The sequence below is a fragment of the Eleutherodactylus coqui genome, chromosome 13, assembly GCF_035609145.1.
Source record: "Eleutherodactylus coqui strain aEleCoq1 chromosome 13, aEleCoq1.hap1, whole genome shotgun sequence".
Classification (NCBI taxonomy): domain Eukaryota; kingdom Metazoa; phylum Chordata; class Amphibia; order Anura; family Eleutherodactylidae; genus Eleutherodactylus; species Eleutherodactylus coqui.
The window spans coordinates 32,083,154-32,101,385 of NC_089849.1; the positions used below are offsets into that span (position 1 = coordinate 32,083,154).

Genomic DNA, 18,232 nt, shown 5'->3' on the forward strand with positions numbered 1-18,232 from the left:
GCAAAACTTTATGAATGTTTCCTCCCATAGCAGGAGTAAAAATTGGCCCCAGAAGGGTTTGGTATTGGTATTCCCTTCCACTCCCTTTCTATGACCCTTAAGACATCCAGCTACTATGGAGAGGGAAGTCTTGCACTTGTTCCAGCCGCCCAGTAGAAAAGGGGGTGGAACCAAACATCATTGGGCCCCCCTTTCTACAGGTCTCCATTGTAGCTGCATGATGCGCCTCTATGGTGTATACACCCATGGCAGCCCATGCTTTTTTTCTCCTGTGTAGGTCCTGCAGGAGTACTGATTCACGCTGTGCAGGACACCCAGTGATCAGCATGTTGTTGAGGGTCCTTATGATAAAGGTTTTTTTGTCTGCATGAGGCGGTATTCACACAGGCGAATGTGATATTGGTTCAAGAAACTTGGATCTATATAGCGCTTGTAAACCTGCGATTCTGGATGCGAGTACGATGTGTTTTTGCTTAAAAATGCATCGCCTCGCATCTATGTGTAGTGAAATAAGGTGGCATTAGAGTGTGTGAGTACTTCCTTGCAAGTCAAGAACACTGTTCATACTGCAAGCTTATTTAGAAATGGGCAGGTATGCTGGACTTCATTTAATAAGAAGAGGTAGTCAGGATAGGGAACTAAAGAGTTAAGGTAATTTAGGCAGTTCATTGTCATAAATTATGTAGCTGGAGCTGAGCTGAGACAAGCCCCAGAGGGAGGGCGTTTCTGGCTTATTTTGAGTGGTCGAGTCAATGGTTGAATGGCTGTGATTGGTCCCTGCACTCAGCTAATCAAAGGCAGAGTTTCCAGGAGGTGGGGATTTTTCAATCCCGGCCAGAAGAAATGAAGAACAGTGCCGGGAAGAGAACAAGCGCTGGAGCTACTGGACAGTGCTTTTAGGTGATGTATATTTTTTTTATTATTTTTTCATGCAGCTGAGAGTTATTTTCAGAGTAGGGCTTATATTTCAAGCCCTTTCCCAAAAATCCCTACGGAGGTTGCCTTCATCCCATTGCTTTCAATGGGGCGACAGCAGCGCCAACCCCATTGAAAACAATGGGATAGCAGTGTACTCCTCTGCCACAGCTGTGACGGTGCTGTCACAGTGTTCAGTGATGAGGGGACTCCCCGCGGGGACTAAGGGAACCCTTGGGGAGTCCCCTGTCCCCACGGGGACTAAGGAGTTAACAGGGGGACATTTGAAAGGTGCTTCTGGCCCGAAGCACCTTTTAAATGTCCTGCTGTAAGCAGCGGGAAAGCTATTCCCTGCGCAGGAGTTTCCATTAACTCCTGCTTCTATAGGAGTCAATGGAAACTCCTGCAAAACGCGCACCAAAGATGTGCATGCCCTATCATTTTTAGGCTCACCCTTTTTTTGCTTCAAATTCCACACATATGAACGCTTCTATAGGAACCCATTGGTTCCCTTAGAAGCGTGCATTATGCACACTGAACGAGCCCTTACATAGAGCTAGATGATGTGCGGCTCGCGGGTGAGTGCTACAGGTTTGCACTATGTGCCAGAGAGAAGACAGGCACATACTTTCCGCACGGAGAGGAATTTGGCTCAGAGGGACTTATCTCGGTAATCTCCAGTGTACGTCGTGTCATGTGGTTGAGCCATACGAGTTTCTAAAAGGGTATAATGTGCCCTTTCCTGTATTGAGGTAGTTATCCGCTATATGCTCGTCTATTCGTGGAGATGCACGTCATATAGTAATTTGTCGCCAAGCGACTGTTTGCTTGTCTAGCTCTGAAGGGAGCAGTTTGAGCACTTGGAACAGCTATAAGATATGTGGCCAATATAATGCGGCAGCTATATTCGGTACTATGGGCAGTGAGCCTGGCACCGTTATGTGGACGTCACTGCCTGTCATATGGGCAGGGGTGTAACTATAGACGGTGCAGGGGATGCGGTTGCACCTGGGCCCAGGACCCTCAGGGGGCCCATAAGGCCTCTCTTCTCCATATAGGGAGCCCGGTACTATCAATAAAGCATTATAGTTACAAGTTTTGCATTGGGGCCCAGAAGCTTCAAGTTATGCCTCTGTGCAACATGGTTTAGGTATGGGTACGGGTACAGATACAGATAGAGGGGGGCCCCAGCTCACCTTTTGCATCAGGGCCCCTGAGCCTTTAGTTACGCCCCTGCATATGGGCATTGTGGCTGGCATCAGTGTGGACACTATTACTGTTACTAGTATATGCTTGGTTTGGCTGGCAGTGTCATTTGGACAGTAAGGGCAGATGCACACGGGCGGATTAGTGTGTATGAAAAAATACTCAGCATGCTCTACATTTCTGAGCATAGAAGTGCCTATAGAAGTCTATGTGGGTGCAGAATATGCAAGGGGATGCGTGAAAAGTAGCGCAATTCCGCTGGGAAAAGAACACATCTGTACCTTATTAGGCTAATTATTCATTTAAACCGGGGAGTGGTTGTGCCCTGTGCGCAAAAAAAACATGCTTCGTGCACGGAAAAGTACAGTAAACTATACTGATGCGTGTGCAATAAAGCATAGTTCACTCCGCAAATACACCTCGCTCAGGCGCATGCAAATTCGCATATTGCCATGTTGATCTGTTCTAAGGTTGGTTTCAAGAGGTGATAAAACTGTTCAATTTTCACGCGATAGGAGAGCGCATGAAATTACAGAATTATGAAACTCATGCTTTTCAATGGTTTCTTTCACATTTGCGATGTTTTCACTCATGCGATGTTGCGTGAAAAAAAAATCATGGCATGTCCTAACTTTCTGCATTTTGCTCTTTTTTATCGCCCATGTTTCTTTATGGAGCCTTTGTTTTATGGCATTGCAAAGCACGAACTTGCGATTTTCATGTGATGCTTTTTGGACATTAGAAAGCCCTACTGTCTTTATCGCAATATCGCGATCGCTAGTGTAAAAATACCCTAAGGGCTTTTTCACACTGCTGTAGGCGTTTTTACATGCTTCTGCCAGCGCCGTAAAAATGCGTAAACAGGCACACAAATCTAACGTTTGTGTGCTCGATCAGACGGCTCAGGCCCCGGCGCATACACGCTGAGCCCGCAATACCGTTGGGCCTCCCCTCACTCCCCCTCGCCGGCTCACCTCCTCTCTCCTCCCGTCTGCCTGTTTGCAATGGGAGGGGGCGGGGCAGGGTGGAGCTAAGCTCCTGCCCCTTGTCCGCAGCCAACAATGGGGTGGGGTGGAGTTTAGCCCACCCCTCCCCCTCCTATTGCAAACAGCTGGAGGGGCAGAGAGGAGGAGAGAAAGGGGAGGGAGTATAGCAGTCACGCTGCTAAACTCCCTCCCTTCTCCAGCCGATGTCATTGGCTCCCATAGGAGCCCATGCAGCGACCGACGTATTCTGGCCCAAAAAATTGTTCCAGGACTATCTTTGCGGGCTGGCGTGAAAGTGCTCAGCGCTATATTGGCCCAGCCGGGCGCTTTCACGCCACGGGAATATGACCATGTGATCTGATGCATTGGAATGCAATGCATCAGATCGTAGCGTATATCGGCCAGCCATGAAAACGGCAGCTGATATACGCTCATGTGAAAGAGGCCTTAGGCCTCGGTCACACGGGCATTTTTTCCTGTGATTTGCGGATCACATAACGGATGCGCATCCGCAAATCGCGTGACCGGGGCCGACGATTCGCTGAAAAAGCTGCACCTAGCAGCGTTTTCAGTGAAACCGCCCCGCACTACCCACTATCCTCTGCCACAGCTGTGCCACAGCTGTGGCACAGCTGTGGCAGAGGAGAACGATGTTCGCCCATTGAATTCAATGGAGCCGGCAATACAGCCGGCTACATTGAAAGCAATGGGCTGCCGGCGAGCGCGGGATTAATTTTCAGGAAGGGCTTAAAAATATAAGCCCTTCCCTGAAAAACATCCTAAAATGTGTAAAATACAAAAAATATATATATACTCACCTTTTCCCTGCAGACGGAGTTCAGCCACGTCCGGCCAGCAGTTCTCCTGAACTGCTCTGTGTAGTATTCAGCAGGCGGGGATTTAAAATCCCCATCTGCTGAATGGACTGCCTCTGATTGGTCACAGCCCTCACCAATCAGAGGCAGCTCTCACTCACCCATTCATGAATTCAACTTTTGGTGTCTGGGTTTCTCTTCTTTATCGATTTTTATACATCATTTTTGTACCCTAATTAACATATCTGTTGTTAAATGTTAATATTGATGTGTAGATTATCAGCACATTTTGATTAGTTGGTGTCTCTATTGTTCGTTCTGTTGAGAGAAGCTTACTGCTTAGGTATCATGTGATACTATTATTTGGAGACTATCGCTGGTACTATTATACAGTATGTCTATGAATGCACTTGATGCGGCAGTTCATACAAGTGACAAGGATGTTATTTGCGGATTAGGAGTTTCTATAACAGGGATTGGCCTTGCACTGCTTTCTCTTGGGGTTACTGTGATAACAAGGAACCTTTGTACCGTGTACAGTAATTCCGAAACCTCTAGTAGTAGATTTATTCCATTCACTACTGTGTGTGCAGGACGCCTGTATCTGCCGGCTGTGTACTGTGGATGCCCATACAACCGACTAATATGTGTCTATAATATTCTATCTATCTATCTATCTATCTATCTATCTCATATCTATCTATCTATCTATCTATCTATCTATCTATCTCATATCTATCTATCTATCTATCTATCTCATATCTATCTATCTATCTATCTGCTAAGTAGACTTTCCAGTTTCTCTTGTCGCTATCACATATCGCCCCCCATCGATGTATGTATTATGGATCCTCCTGATTCCTTTCTTCTTATCTATTGTGTTGCTCTGTTTCTACTTTCGACTATATTATGGATGGGGGAGTCTCTTTACGGAAGAATGTATTCAGCCCCCAAGACCTCTAGTCACCGACAAGAAGACTAGAGACAAGGTTCTTAAACAAGGTAAGTGACATCCAATATCAGTGCAACATAAGGGTAACACATTCATATTCCTGTAGTCTTGTTATGTGTATATAGTTGTGATGTAAATTATAGTATAAAATGAGATGATATATAGTATGTAGTGTGATAATCGTAGGTCTGAGATGGACCTCAGTAACAATAGAGGAATTATTTGTCCGTGAAGGGGGTCTCTGATCGCAGACATCTTGCAGATTGTACTTGCTGCTGCAATCTGATGATTGTCGCAGATCCATCTCTCGGATAGCTGACTTTGTTGAGCGAAACAGCATCCAAGTAGACTTTTGTAATACATGAAAAATTTGAGTCTGCTAGGGTGGGAGCTGCTCTTCAGGGGTGGAGCATAACACACAGCACCAGTGATAGAGGTCAAGAGGATCCTATAGCAATGGACATCAAACAAATTATGCATAACCTCGAGGAAATTCAAGGATGTGTTCAGGAATAGCTGGACATGTAATTGGGGATGCAATTATGTCTGGAACTACTTAAAGGGCCAGCACACACAAGGAGTTAGCAACAATACTGTTTGAAGCAAAGACAACAGAATTTCTGTATGCCTTTTCAGAATTCAGCACCAAAATGTGTGCCGTTTTCCATTTTTACGCTGCTCTTGCCACTTTTCTAAAAAATGAGTTTAGACAAAGGGGAAGCCTCTAAAGCCACACAAAGTTACTAGAATTTGCACCTGAAGCTGGCATAAATTATAGTACTAATCAACACCAGCTCATAACATGCAACTCCTCATAAATTTGGTGCAACAACGAAAATACCAGAACTGCCAGATAAGGCACATGCTGAACCTGAGCAGCGCTGAACATACCTCATTGACTATAATGGGGTCCGTCTGCTTGAAGGTATCCTGACCCGCATTTTCTTAGTGCTATTTCATCTGGGTATTTATGCTTGATCTGTGCCCGAGGCTCTGAATGGAGTCTGTGATGCAGATGTCAATGGGGCCACGTCGTTGTTCATTGGTTCATTATTGACCCTCTCACAAGACCCAACAATCATGCCAATGACATTCAGAGGAACAAGTCATGTAAAAGGGCCTTTTTTCCAGACGTGTTACAGATGAGTTTATGAAGACAACATTACATTAGGCTCCAAAACCCCTCGCCCTACCATTGGTTAATTCATAGTATATCTATATATTTGGTTCTCTCCTTTGTCTAGTGCAGGATTCTCCCAGGACAAAATCCCACCTAACTTGGATGCCCTTGTTATTGGAAGCGGTGTTGGAGGACTTGCAGCAGCTGCTGCTCTCGCGAAGGCTGGAAAGAGAGTCCTTGTCTTGGAGCAACATGATCAAGCAGGAGGCAGTTGTCACACATTCCAAGAGCATGGGTATGAGTTTGATGTGGGTAAGTATCTCAATGAACTAAACAGTGGGAAACTTATGTCTATGTGTTGTATCTAGTTCCAAAATGGCTGAAGGGCCTCAACTTTTTGAGTCTGCTGTTGACTTCTAATAAGATTCATTTAGGATTTTATGGTACATCAAGCATACAGTTGCCAACGCTGTCTGCAATTGGATAGGTCTCCACTATGTCGGACAGATGCATGAAGGAGGAATGTTTAGGGTGATCATGGACCAGTTGACGGATGGACAACTTCAGTGGAATCGTCTGGGAGATCAATATGACTCGATCATCATAGGCCATAAAGTGTATCGACTTTATGCAGGAAAGCAGGAATTTCCAGATTCCCTAAAAAATCAGTTTCCAGGAGAAGAGGAAGCCATTGACAAATTTGTCACATTGATGAAGGTGAGGACTGTTGATGTTACATTGAATTTTAATGTGTCACTCTTTCTTAATATAGTAGATTGTACAGCAGATGCTTGAATGTATCTCTCTGCTAAGGAGCAAGGTGCTCAAAACTATAGATTTCAATGGTTACCCTGAAATGTTTACTTTTCATTGTGCCAGGGCATTGAGCGCCAATGGATGTTTCCTAGCTGATATCAACCAATGTAGGAGGCTCCCACATCTACTCACATATCATGTTTCACTTGTCCATTGCCATAAAGATAGACCTAACATGTCTTTGGAGGGTGGGGAACAGGTTTTCCCAGATCCTTGAAAACTTATTGGGGCTCCTTCAATCTGGAGATACAACTTTAGCAAACAATGTAGAACTGGTTCAAGGGTTATTCCAATAGGCACAAGCTTCAGAACAGAAGTCTCACAGCATGTAGGGTTGTGTTGGCATGAACCAGCACCTAGAGTGTGATCTTGTTGGATCTTGCCAGTGGTCCACTATCTTTTTCACATGATACATGTAATGTTTTGGCCATCATTAACCCAACCATTGATGCAACCATTGAGCTCCACAATGAGGTCCATAAATGGCTTAGAATTAACCTAATGAAGTCTTTTTAGCAGTTTACTAAGTTTTATGTATTTTGTACATCTACAGAAGGTGGCTCGTCATGTGCCATTGCTGGCAATGCTGAAGATGATACCTCACTATTTAGCCCTGTTTCTCCTTAAGTCTGGCCTTCTTCACCGACTGTCTCCAGTTTTCCACCTAGCAGAGTCCAGTCACCAGGATGTGGTGGGAAGACTAACTAGCAATAAAGAGCTGCAGACCATGTTCAGCTACCTTTTCTATGGTTAGTGAGACTATCCAGCCTGGTATATTGTTGCCATAACATTGAATTCAATAAGGCTAGGCCTACGATAACTTCTAGAGGCTCATCCACTGTTTTACCCCCCCCCTCCCCCATAAAAGAGCACGCCAATACATTTTGTGCACCACAATGTAGGGAAGCAAGACCAATCACCGTACCACACATATGATATTACCCACTTGCCTGCCCTCAGCTCTCAAACATTGAACCAGGTCAGCCATGCCCAACCACAAGGATCGTCCCACAAGGCAGTTGACATGCCTATCTCCAGCCTTTGTCACTGCCTAAGCCCAGCACATCTTGGGGACCTGCCACATAGCAAATGTCGCTCCTCAGGCAAGTTCACCGTGCCTTGCAGCTGGCGGTGAGCTCTCCATGGTCCATCAATGAACTGCTATTAGCAGGAGTATCGTTTTACAATTCAGCCTCGCACAAAACACAGTATCTTGGTTGGTTCCTTCTTATCACAATTGAGTAATGACCTTGTCACTCCACCTGTTGCTCTGTCCTCTAATCCCTATCCTACAACTTTTCCTGCCATGCCGCCTTTAGAGTCCCCAACTCCACATTTCCCCAACTCTTCTTGCTATGCTAGTGACATAGTGACACTTGTACCTCCCTATGGCTCCTTGGGCTGTCCTGCCTTCATCACTAAAAAAGTTGAGATCTATAACAGAACTCAACTTTTGGGTGACTTATTAATTACTCCTTATCGTGTATCTGCTGCATTCCTTGTTTTATCCATCAACTCATGCATGGCCGCAGTTGACCTTTGTTGTAATCAACTCTTAATAATTAGTTTATCAGTCTTCGGATGAGGTGACTGATAAAGCAATTAGTGAAATCTAGAAATGAGACTTTGTACCTTGAATCCAAGGGCAAGTACAAATTTGTCAGAGGACCAAATGATAAGTTAATAGATAGTATCAACTCTTAAAGTGAACCCATCAGTTGCATACAGTTTAATGAACGGGAATACAGAGTATATGAGCTATAGTACATCCAGGGGGCATCACTCGGACATTACCATAGTAGTCTACAGCATGCCAAGGCTTAACTTAAAGGGGTTGTCCCGAGGCAGCAAGTGGGTCTATACACTTCTGCATGGCCATAATAATGCACTTTGTAATGTACATTGTGCATTAATTATGAGCCATACAGAAGTTATAAAAAGTTTTATACTTACCTGCTCCGTTGCTGGCGTCCTCGTCTCCATGGTGCCGACTAATTTTCGCCCTCCGATGGCCAAATTAGCCGCGCTTGCGCAGTCCGGGTCTTCTCCTGTTCTCTATGGGGCTCCGTGTAGCTCCGCCCCGTCACGTGCCGATTCCAGCCAATCAGGAGGCTGGAATCGGCAATGGACCGCACAGAAGAGCTGCGGTCCACGGAGGCAGAGGATCCCGGCGGCCATCTTCAGCAGGTGAGTATGAAGACGCCGGACCGCCGGGATTCAGGTAAGCGCTGTGCGGGTGGGTTTTTTAACCCCTGCATCGGGGTTGTCTCGCGCCGAACGGGGGGGGGGGTTTAAAAAAAAAACCCGTTTCGGCGCGGGACATCTCCTTTAAGGCTCTTGTACCTCAGTACAAAATTTGTAAAAGCCCCCCAACCACCATCACTTGGTACTTATAATTCTGTTGTCTACTTAAGTGACAAGATGGGATTTTAAGCCCCTTGAGGCAACATAGCCTACATGCAACGGCTATCTCTGCATCTCCTATAACTATATCCTTGCTTGGCGGGGTGTCTTGTATTTCTGAGAAACTGACTCTAGTCTTTAACACCTACGGTATTTCAGCTTCTATTTTGCCTGGATTTCTCTTTTGAGTAATCCATTAACTCTCTGTAATTAGTTTATTGATGTGCTGATTACATGTCTGATAAACTAATTAATGAACAAGCCGCATGACCTGTATTCCAAAGTACAAAAACTGTGCAAAGTGTATTATTGTAAGAATGGTCGTCTGGGGACGCGGATGCACCAGGTCATTGACAAGTCCTTTTACAGAGGCCACTGGTGTAACATGAGTCAATCAACAAAGCATATCAATCGATGCTCATTTAGATTTCTTTTACATGGTCCGAGAATCTCTGGTATGGGGACGAATGATCGTTACTACGACATAGAGCCGTCATTGGTTGACTGCACATCAACTCTTTCATACTGGGAGATGTATAACCAATCCATGAGCATTATATTGCTTGCTAATGAACAAACTGCTTTTTATCCCTTTCCCCCGGGTGAATGAACATTTGGGTGAACAATCATGCCTGATAATTGGACCATGACTCTTTATACAAGCCTTGTAACAATGTCTAGGAATTGAAAGCCAAGCCAGATTTCATGCACAGACAGCTGTTTCGGGGTGTTTAACTCACACAAGGGGGTATGGACTTTCACACAGGGAATCCCCAAGTTGCTACTCATGGCATAATCTCTATTATTACCAGTTAAGAAGCAAATAAGCAAGGGTTCCCAAATCATGGTACTAAGTCAGTAGTAGTGGGTTTGGCTGAGACAAACTGCCTGAGATTCAAGTTCACCAAACTTTTAGCAAAGTTCTACTCGAAACAAGATTCAACTCTTTCAATTTGCTCAACATTAATGAGAAAGATGCTAGGAACTTGACTTAAGTTGCTGGACTTTTGGATGGTTCTTCAAAGTAGTTGTTTTGTGGTATGGAGGGCACAGGGTAAGACTACATGACTATGAGGTGCATAATCTGAATGGAAAAGGAAGGAGAAATCACCAAACCCGCCAAAGAGGTTGTCCCCATGCTGAAGTCTCTGATAGGTACTAGATGACCTCCAACCTCAATTAATCACCCCCTTTTCAGAGTACCCCTTCCATCAGGTTTACTACACTCATGTCCCATGGTTCCCATGAAGGATTTGCATGTTCTCCTTGTCTTCAGTTCTTTTTCCTTAGGTTCCTTATAGTGGTATCCTTGATTTAATAGAAAGAGTATCAAGTAGATATTTACTAGACAGAATATCAGATAGATATGTCTAATAGTGTGATGTACTCAATTTTTCACTTTCCTAACCGAGCCTTATAAATTCGCCATCTAACATAAAATTCTTACTTTCTTTTCCAGGAGTCCCTCCCAATGATTCCAGCTTCATGATCAATGCCCTTCTTCTTCATCACTACAAAAGAGGAGCTTGGTATCCTCGAGGAGGGAGCAGTGAAATTGCCTTCCATATGATTCCTGTTATAGAGCGCGCTGGAGGAATGGTGCTTGTAAGGGCCCCCGTTAAACGGATCTTGTTAAACAATGGTAGAGCCACAGGTGAGCAATGAGCTCCAATAAAGACATGAAGTTGGGCATCAGTAGTGGAGCACCCAAAAGGATGGATTAAGAATATGATGCAAGTACAATATACCTGGTAACAAAGCCTGTAGGCAGTGGAGTGGATTGATGCTTCTAGGTCTAGATGAAACTACCCAACACTATAGTTGGAACTTGAACCCACCATTAACCGCCAATGATACCATGCGTCACCATACTTCTATATGTTTTACAATGAAGTGTTAATATAATCAGGTTATCTAGCACTCAATGCTGAATATAGAACTTATGGACGTAAACACTAAATAGCTTGCATCTTCATCTTCTCATTAGGGGTGGCTGTACAGAAAAAAGACAAGGAGATATGTATTTATGCTCCTGTAGTCATATCTGATGCAGGAATCTTCAACACCTATGAGCACCTACTACCTCCTGAGGTTCGAAACACACCAGGTAAGTTGTGACCATGTTGAATGTACATGTAATGTTTCTGACATCAAGGAAAAATTGCAGAATATTGAAAACGTTTGACCTACGAGTCTAGAGAAATGTTCTTATAACTGTCTTCGAAAAAATGTTTACATAGTCATCATCAGCCATCTGTTCTTCTCTTCCTCACTAGAAGTGGATTCCCTCCTGTCTAGTCTGCAATATGGGATGGGTTGCTTTTTAGTCTTTGTAGGCATATGTGGGGCAAGTGATGAGCTGGGGCTAAAGTCTACCAACCTCTGGATCTACTCGGAAAGTGACCTCAACAGTTTGTGAGTAAAGATAAATTTTGACATCTTCTCGTACCACAAACCTTAATCCTGAAAAGTCATAACAATGACATGATGTCCGATTGATGTATATAGTGGTACCCCTATCATCCAATCTCTTTTGCATCTCCTATTCCAAAATTTTGGAATCCTTTGCAACAATCTCAAGCTTGATACATCTGTACAATATTTTAAAGCCATTTTTGATTTCTGTTGGCCAAAAGCTCAATTAATTGGCAGTCATCTTCCTGCTACTTTCCTGTAGACATGAATGCTTGGATTGGCCAAGTATCCATTCTTATTTCAATGGGGACTGGGGAATAAGCCACTGCCAGATCCTTAAACAGTGGTTTGTCTCTCAGGAAACTGCTGTGGCGTGGCAGCTGCAATCAGGAAGTGAGTTACATACATTGCTTTTTCCATCTGCTTACCTATCCTCCATTTAGGCACAGACTAGGCCCCTAGGTTCCTAATGTGGGGATACCCCTATCAAGGCAATTGTCCTGCTTCTAGGCAGGGTCTGCCATACCAAAGTTGGTTAGGGATAACATCACTATCCTCACATTTTTGTTACCATTAGTCACACTATCTTGTGTTCTCCGCATTTTTTTATATGTCTGTATTGGTCCATTGTGGCCATTAATTATGTTTTGATGTGACGTGTTGTGGTCATCCATGAGGGGCGCTGTATTGCGTCTTGCATGAATGTAACAGGAATAAAGGATTGTGCAAGGTGAAATCCAATATGCTCGTCCATTTTCCCCTGACATCTGCTATCTCTGTAGCCACCACTTCAACATGGAAATGAAAGATAACTACAAACACGACCACCCCAAGAAGGATAGAATAGCATTAGATTATTTGTTTGTATCAATATTTTGTTAATTTTTTTACTTAGGATGGAGAAATTCCAACCTTTAGAATGGGAAGAGGTATGTGAGCAATTACCCCTGATGTTCATCACTTTTCCATCCGCCAAGGATCCAACTTACAGTCAGAGGCATCCAGGTCAGGACTATATGAATGTATGTCTTTTTATAAACAATACTGTAGCTAGAAATATAGGAAAGGTCATAGTAACATAGTAACATAGTTCGTAAGGCCGAATGAAGACAATGTCCATCTAGTCCAGCCTGTCTATCCTACTGTGTTGATCCAGAGGAAGGCAAAAAACCCCAAGAGCAGGAGCCAATGAGCCCTTTTGGAAGGAAAATTCCTTCCCGACTCCCTAATGGCAATCAGACTAATCCCTGGATCAACCCCTAATAGTTCCTACCTGCCTGTATACCTGGATTAACAATTAACCTAAAATTTATAACCTATAATATCCTTCCTCTCCAGAAAGACATCAAGTCCCCTTTTAAACTCCTCTATGGAGAGTTCCACAGTTTAACTGCTCTTAGAGTAAAGAACCCCTTTCTATGGCCGCCTGCCGACGAGCGGGTCGGATCCGGTGGCGAGGATTCTCGTCGCGGGATCCGACCCGAGCGCCTGCAGGGACGAGCGCGTACTCACCCGCGCCCGGCAGCCCCGGCTCTTTCATGTGCCGGCTGGCGCATGCGCAGATCGGAGTCGGCGGCCGGGTGAGTGACGTTTCTGTGCAGGGCTCTGCGAGCCCCACACAGAAATAAGACATGCCGCGGCTTGTTTTGCGTGGCCAAACCGCGGCCGTCTGCATAGGATTGCGTTTGTTAACGCATTCCTATGCAGGCTCTGAGCGGCGGAAATCCTGCGGGAAATCCTACCGCGGGATTTCCGCCCATGTGCAGGCGGCCTATGTTGGTGATGAAACCTGCTTTCCTCTAAACGTAATCGATGCCCTCTTGTTACCGATGCAGTCCTGGGTGTAAACAGATCATGGGAGAAATCCTTGTATTGTCCCCTCATGTACTTATACAGAGTTATTTGGTCGCCTCTTAACCTTCTTTTTTCCAGGGTGAATAATCCCAATTTTGATGCCTCTCTGGGTATTCCAGTCCCGTCATTCCATGTATTAGTTTAGTTGCCCTTCTTTGAACCCCCTCCAGTACTGTAACATCTTTCCTGAGCACCGGTGACCAGAACTGTACGCAGTAAATTGCGGTCTGCAATGTCCATGCTAGACTACGGAAATACTGTTATGAGTAGACTTTAAAAGGGTATTCCAGTGAAAAGAAATTCATCACCTATCCACTGGATTGGTGATAAATGTTATATTGGTGGGGATCAGACCACTGAGGCCCCACCAATCATGCAAATGGCACCCGAGTCCTCTCCTATGTGGACCACCATGGCAAGATAGACTTTGGAAGGAGCAGCAGTCAAGCATGCATTGTGCCGCGCCATTCAAACTCTATGGGAGTCGTGTAAAGAGCTATGAGCAGGGCTCCATTAGATCTACTGTACAAGCTTTCAATTTCTTTAATAACCTGTGTAATGCTTTACTATTCCTTCAATAGAGCTGTAGGGAAATTGATTACAGCTGACCACTGGAGATTTCCACAGTAGACAACCCTTAAAAGCAGTCAGATATTAACTAACAGGGAAGTAAACTATAGGTAGTGCTTTATATTCAATTGTCTTCCTTCTGGAGCAAATAGAACGGAAGACTTCTGAAAACAATATAAGTTTATGAAGAGGTTTGCTTAGTTTTCCAATGTCATGTCAATTATTATTTGATCACACTCAACAAACCCTAGATTACATTACCTCCTCTACAGGCCATTCATGTATGACTCTACTGACCATGGCACCTTATGATTGGTTCCACCAATGGAGTGGTCAAAAGCCACGCCAACGTGGTGACGAGTACCAAGGTATGAAGATGCAATTGGCAGAGCATATGGTGGAAAGAGCTATAAAGGAATTTCCACAACTTCAAGGCAAGGTACAGGCACACATCAGATATGTGAACTAAATGGAGGCGTCTTATAAGGAACCTTCTGAGCAACACTGATATACAGTACTGATATATGCTAGTGCACAACCTAAGGGGCAGAGGATAGCATGGGGATTCTCCAGTTGATGTCCTTTGTATCTCTTTGTCATACATGTTCCCTCATGCCAATACTAGGTATAACACAGTGTATCAGACTTGCATGGAGTGTTCCTTTAACAATTAAAGCCAATGAGATGACTGGAGCACGATGCATGTTACTTTGTGAAGAATTGGACTATCCCTCGAACATGGTCACAAAGAGAAGACCTTCTTTTGTATATGTTTGCATAAAAATGTGACTTCGGGGCATTTAGGGAGGCATTCTAGGGTGAAACACAGGTGAGACTAAACATGTCCTATGAGTTGGGATTCAGATGTTGGGAGTGATGCTGGTGGGACACCAATTCCTGCGTTTGGGTTATCGAGATCTCATAGCCTCACACAATGGTTCCATAGGCCATATGGGTTGCTTATGCCTAATGCACACTGCTATGGGATCACTTATTTTTTCCATCTGTCTTGATTATAGATTGAATACATGGAAGCTGCCACCCCAGTGAGTAATGAATACTACCTGAGGGCACCAAAGGGGTCCATGTATGGTGCCGAGCAGAACTGCAGCAGATATCAGTGTGAGATCATCGGCAGAATGAGGTCGCAGACGGTAGTGCCGGGATTATACCTGACGGGTAAGAGATGTTCCACCATGAAAAGCCATATGTATGTATCTGCTTCTGGCTGACAAGACATATTGTGGTTATATTCGACAAGAACAACTTTCACGATTAACAGTCTTAACAAAAACAAACAATTTAACATGTGGATAAGACTCTGTTCACATCTGCGTTGAGGACTCCGTTTGAAGCCTCGATGGAGATCCAGTACCAAATCCTGGACAAAAAGGCACAGCAAACCAGAAAATGCCAGGCATCATGACAGAAGGGGAAGAGGAAACTCAGCATGACAGAAGGGGAACAGCAAACTCCTTGCTGGGAACGGATCCATAACATGCCGAAAACAAACTGACTACAGTGGGGTCCGTCGATTGCCATTTGTTTTCATCATGTTGCAGTTCTATCCCCAACTAGAAGTTTGTTTTCTTATTCCAAGGATGGAATAGGAAAAGGAAATGCTGCAATGCATATGTGAACAAGGTCTTATAAGAGGATGGGGCAGTTTCCTTCCGATTAATTGATGGAGGCACCAGTGGGTGGTTAGATCACCCTACAGTAACTCAGAATGCCTTAGAAGGGTGTTTGTAAATGGATTTCCTAAAGCAGACAGCCCTTTTAAGTCCCTTATTTACTAAAATCAAAGACTGGCCTTGTAGAAAGCATCGCCATAGCTAGTTGCCATTGTGATGAAATGATACTGGTAGACCGTCACCCATCTTACCGTGTCAATCTGCCACCTTTCTGGTCTGGGCAAAGTTGAGCTGACCTAGACAGATGGTTAAGTGTATTTTCTGCCAAGCAGAGCTCATCAATATTCCTTCTACTGTGGCTCATACCTGTACCAGAGGGGTCTTTGAAGGGTCTTTTTTAGGACCAGCAAGGAAACCCTCTGAGGTGATGTTTCGGAACCAAGACAGAGCATTTACTCCTCTCATGATACGACCCCCGTAAACATACAGAATCGCATTCCTGAAAAGCTAATCATCTGTCGCATATCATGTTTGGTACCCACTTGAACATAAATTCATGATATGAAACATGGCAGTCATAGCTCACCTATTGGAGGACCTCCTAGGGAAATATGGCTGAAATGTTAAATTGAGTTTCCATCTGGAAGATCTGCGCATATACTGAGCCCGCTCATCGATGATGTAAAAAGAAGGACGGCAGAGGTGTGACTCGAAGAAGGCTTTAATCCCTTGCAATCCAATTTTGGATTAAAGGTTTTCCTAGGGGGCTTTCTTGTTCTGCCATTATACAATGGCGCCATCTGCTGGTTAGAGCTAGTACTGTGGTATAGGACATGCTGGAGAGGCCCCCAACAACAGAGCGGCCAGTAATATACAGTAAGAATACCCTGCTGGACGTCTTCTAACATAGGAGATGTACAGCCTTCAATTAGAATGTCTTTAGACGTCAGACAGTGGATTGGAAAGGGTTAAAACTTCCCAAGGTTCCCCTCCCCAAACTGTCGGACCCCAGAGTGACATCTAAATGCAGGCCATCTAATTCCATTCTGCTTGCTCCAGGACTATTTGAAACAACTTCATAGACTGGTATTTTCCATTATTTGATCCCTTTTATTACATGGTTTTGTGTGTATTTTTTATTTGCTCCTTACAATTTTGTAAATATCTTCTTTTTTATATATTTTTTATCTAAGCACCGCCAACACTTTTCAGACTAAAGCTTAATTAAAACTTTATTAGTTGTCCTTGAACACTTTAAGCGATCCATAATTCCGAAGGGTGTTAGTTGTGTGTCGGCTGCTGGAAACTGAGGTGGCTGACCTACCTGTCAGAAATGGTCAGTGCTGGCAGCAAGGTGTGTTGACGAACGAGAATCGAACAAATTCAACCCTTCTTTAAACACCCTGGGGCAGATTTATGAAACCGTCCAAAAGAGAGCCTGTCCTTGGTGCCCATATTAACCAATCAGAGCTCAGTTTTCATTTCATATCCTGTCCTTGAAAAGTAAAAGCTGCACTGTGATTGGTTGCTACTGGCAATAAAGGCAGATTTTCTTTTAGACAGTTACATAAGTTTGCCCCAGTGTGTCCAGTTCCCGTCATACCAAGCCTTGGACCTGTAGTATTTGTCACAATCTTCCCCCCTCATACATTGACCAGCTTTCTCTCGCCAGGCCCATGGCACTGACTGCCCTTTGTTGCATCAAATACTTTCCCAACAGCTACCAGGATTTTTGCAATTCTCGGTCTCCTGGTTGCTGTGTCACCTCATTACTCACCAGGGGGCGCTGTGCACTCAAGTAACGAGGAGACTACTTTTTCAAAATACTCATGGTTGACACCCCCTAGACTGTGGTGCCTGGTCACAACTGTGACCCCTACTAACCCTAAGGTTACACCACACAATTCAGCTACTGCACAGCTAATGTAGTTTTACATACTGGACATTTAAATTAATAGTCAATCATGTAATAGATAGACGGGGTCCATAATATTGTGTATGTGACACACCGGGGGATATTACTATGATATTATATGAGTGTTGTCCTTGTATTGCAGGGCAGGATGTCTTCAGCAGTGGAGTGGCCGGTGCGGTACATGGAGGATTGCTTTGTGCTTCTGCTGTTCTCAATAAAATCCTGTACATTGACCTACTGATGCTGAAGAAGAGGCTTAAACGGCGGATAAGACAAAGACGCTCGTAGAGAAGAAATGTTTATAATACAAAAGATTCTTGTGTGTTCATGATAGTTATAAATGACGCAATAAATACAAGAGTTCACATGCTGTACATATATACAGGCCTCCAATATGAAAACAGCTTCCTTAGAAAAACAAGAAAGTTTGGTCTGTGAGGATCACATTAACAGCCCCTGCCGCCCAAAATAAAGATATTATTACTTGATATATCTTCTTTCACGTATCATCTGATAATACTTCTGTACCCTTCTATACAAATATTGTATATTTCTTTATAAATAACCATATATGAAATACATATAGACAATTCCTCTTTTTTTTCTTTATACCACGTCTTAGCCTTTATCT

General features: G+C 44.0%; 1 protein-coding gene across 1 annotated transcript; it reads left to right on the plus strand.

Moving 5' to 3' along the window:
- Positions 1–4,755: 4,755 nt before the first annotated feature.
- On the plus strand, positions 4,756–17,889 carry LOC136587637 (all-trans-retinol 13,14-reductase-like). The gene is made up of 11 exons (XM_066586343.1): positions 4,756–4,924; positions 6,124–6,306; positions 6,482–6,711; positions 7,364–7,559; positions 10,673–10,867; positions 11,201–11,320; positions 11,490–11,628; positions 12,524–12,633; positions 14,325–14,491; positions 15,072–15,231; positions 17,744–17,889. The coding sequence occupies exons 1-11, from the start codon at positions 4,756–4,758 to the stop codon at positions 17,887–17,889; spliced, it is 1,815 nt and encodes a 604-aa protein (XP_066442440.1).
- Positions 17,890–18,232: the final 343 nt, after the last annotated feature.

Bases quoted from the DNA above. Each gene is read 5' to 3' on its own strand.
- LOC136587637 (XM_066586343.1), top strand. From the start codon at position 4,756: ATGTATGTATTATGGATCCTCCTGATTCCTTTCTTCTTATCTATTGTG. The intron at 11,321-11,489 runs GTAAGTTGTGAC...CTTCCTCACTAG, and splicing joins TGAGGTTCGAAACACACCAG to AAGTGGATTCCCTCCTGTCT. The intron at 12,634-14,324 runs GTCAGGACTATA...CCTCCTCTACAG, and splicing joins TTACAGTCAGAGGCATCCAG to GCCATTCATGTATGACTCTA.